General features: G+C 42.6%; 1 protein-coding gene across 1 annotated transcript in view; it reads right to left on the bottom strand.

Moving 5' to 3' along the window:
• Nucleotides 1-1,795, bottom strand: part of CLYBL (citrate lyase beta like) — a 107,254-nt gene extending 105,459 nt beyond the window's left edge. Inside the window, exon 1 of the mRNA XM_012644432.1 lies at nt 1,677-1,795. Within this exon, the coding sequence (XP_012499886.1) occupies nt 1,677-1,795 (119 nt within the window). The remainder of the gene's footprint in view (nt 1-1,676) is intronic.
• Between the last annotated feature and the right edge of the window lie 1,030 nt (nt 1,796-2,825).

Raw genomic sequence — 2,825 nt, 5'->3', positions numbered from 1 at the left:
ATTAAATTAAAATTAAAATACTTAGAAACAAATGAAAATGAAAACACAACATACCAAAACTTACAGGATGCAGGGAAAGCAGTGCTAAGAGGGAAATTTATAGCTATAAATGCTTATATTAAAAAACAAGAAAAATCTCAAATCAACAACCTAACTTTACAACTTAAGGAACTAGAAAAAGAACTAAACCCAAAGCTAGCAGAAGGAAATGATAAAGATAATAACAGAGAGAAATGAAATAGATAAGTAAAAAAAATTGAGAAAATTAATGAAACGAAAAGTTGGTTCTTTAAAAAGTTCAATACAATTGACAAACTTTTAGCTCCATGGGCTAAGAAAAAAAGAGAGAAGACTCAGATTACTAAAATCAGACATAAAAATAGGGACATTACTACTGATTCTACAGAAATAAAAAAGATCATGACACTACTATGAACAATTATATGCCAACAAATTGAATAACCTAGATGAAATGGACACATCCCTAGAAACCCCAAACCTACCAAGACTAAAACATAAAAATAAAAAATGTAGGGCTAGGCACAGTGGCTCAAACCTATAATTCCAGCTACTCAGGAGGCTGAGGTAGAAGGATTGCTTGAGGCCATGAGTTTGAGATCTGTCTGGGCAACAGAGTAAGATGCCCATCTCTAAGAAAATAAAAATAAAAATAAATTAGCTGGATGTAGTGGTGCACGTCTATAGTCCCAGCTACTTGGGAGGCTGAGGTGAGAGGATCACTTGAGCCCAGGAACTCAAGGCTGCAGGGAGCTATGATTGTCCCACTGCACTCCAGCCTGGGTGACAGAGCAAGACCTCATCTGTTAAAAAAAAAATTTAATTAAAAAATAAAAAATCTGGCCAGGCGTGGTGGCTCAAGCCTGTAATACTAGCACTCTGGGAGGCTGAGGCAGGAGGATGGCTTGAGGTCAGGAGTTCGAGGCCAGCCTGATCAAGACCCCATCTCTACAAAAAATAGAAAAATTTAGCCAGGTGTGGTGGTGCATGCCTGTAGTCCCAGCTACTTGGAAGACTAAGACAGGAGGATCTCTTGAACCCAGGACTTTGAAGTCACAGTGAGCTATGATGACATCTCTACCCAGGGCAACAGAGTGAGACTCTGTGTCAAAAAATTAAATTAATTAAAATTTAAAAAGAATAAAAAATCTGAGTAGACCTATAACTAGCGAGAGACTGAAGCAGTCATCAAAAATCTTTTTTAATTGGATGAAAACAAACCAATAATAAAAGCACTTAAAAGGTCTCAAATGGCAGCATAATATAAGGGAAAGTATTCAGCTAAACTATATGAAATTGCTGATATTCAACCATTTTTGACCTACACAATGTTAATTTTATATGGTCAACCTGATGTTTTAACTGGCAGTCAGAAGATGGGATGAGAAGCAACATAATAGTCACTTCATACAGCGGAAAGCTCATCATAAACAGTAAAAAAAAGTAGCTTGCAGATATAGCTTCTATTAATATTATTATCTGTCAGTTGTCATCTGCATGTGCTGCTGGTCGACACAGCCCAGCACCGAGAATTTTGTGTCTAGTATCCTCAACTAGATCATAAACCCTATGAGGGGAGGAGGTGGTCTCACATCTCCCCGGTGCTGCTTAGCACAGGGCCTATACACCAGAGGTTGCCATTCCTGTTCACTCATTACCTCACCAAAGCCAGCTCTCCAGAAGTGGGTATGTAGGACTCATCCGCAACCCGACTACAGTCAAGTGTTAGCGGTGACAACAGGTAGGAGGTAATTTTTATTCCTTCTCTTGTTGCCATCCTTGAACCTTTAATCCAATCCATGGCCTGTGGCTGCTTTCCTCTGTTCATCCCCTCCTTTCCATAATATATTACACCCTAGTTTAAGGCCTCCTTCACCCTTACCTAGATGACTGTGAAAGCCTCTTATTTATCCTCATTGCCTCCACTTTGTTCTTTTGTTCGTTCATTCATTCATTCATTCAGTGAGCACTCAGCACCCAATGGGTGACCTGCTCCAGGCCCCCACTAGCACGCATGGCAGCACCTATGTACAAACTGGAAAAAGGTGCCCATTGGTGCCTTCCTGTGGATGGAAGAGCAGAAAGGCACCCCCTCTCTGGTGGGAGCAAGCCTCGGGGTGAGGAGACAGGCTGAGGCCCAGCCCCTCCCATGCCCCTCACTAGGTGCCCTCTTAGGGCACGCCTTGCACCACTGTATGCAGTGGCACTGAGCTGCACTGCACTAAGCACAGTGGGGGGTTGGCACAGAACAAATGCCCACGAAGGCCGAGGGAGGGACACCCAGAAGAATGGCCTGTTAACTGGAGGCAGGAAGGCTCAAGGGCAGCACTAAGGAAGCTTGAGGGAAAAAGATCAAAGGCAACAAAACTGAAATAATAAAAAGAAGGAAGGTTTAGGGGGAATTCAGGCTTCTGGTTCTGTTGCAGACTCTGAGGTCTGGAGGGGACTGTCACTGGGCAGGTGGCAGGAGCCCACTTCCTCCTCCCTTCCTGCTGGGGAGTCCTCTCCTTCCTCCATTCCGGCTGTTCCAAAATCTGTTCTGCACTTGAGCTGTGTTCAGCACTAACTACTGTGTACGAATACAACTGCAGTAGGTGACAAGATCGAACTTATTTTATCTTACATATTTCGAGTTAGAGCCTCTTGATAGTCAACATGTAAATGTATTCAAACAATATGCAAAGCAGGGGCTTAAGATGAGTTGAAAAAAATCTGGTAGCCTTATGGTGAGTTTTCACTACAGAGGGACCTTTTTTAGATATGCCATCCCAGAGGGGGGCCCACTTCTGCTTGTTCTTGTCTCCTCC

The sequence above is a fragment of the Propithecus coquereli genome, unplaced genomic scaffold (assembly GCF_000956105.1).
Source record: "Propithecus coquereli isolate 6110/MARCELLA unplaced genomic scaffold, Pcoq_1.0 Scaffold212, whole genome shotgun sequence".
NCBI classification, from domain to species: domain Eukaryota; kingdom Metazoa; phylum Chordata; class Mammalia; order Primates; family Indriidae; genus Propithecus; species Propithecus coquereli.
This window is presented reverse-complemented; position numbering and strand designations above follow the sequence as displayed.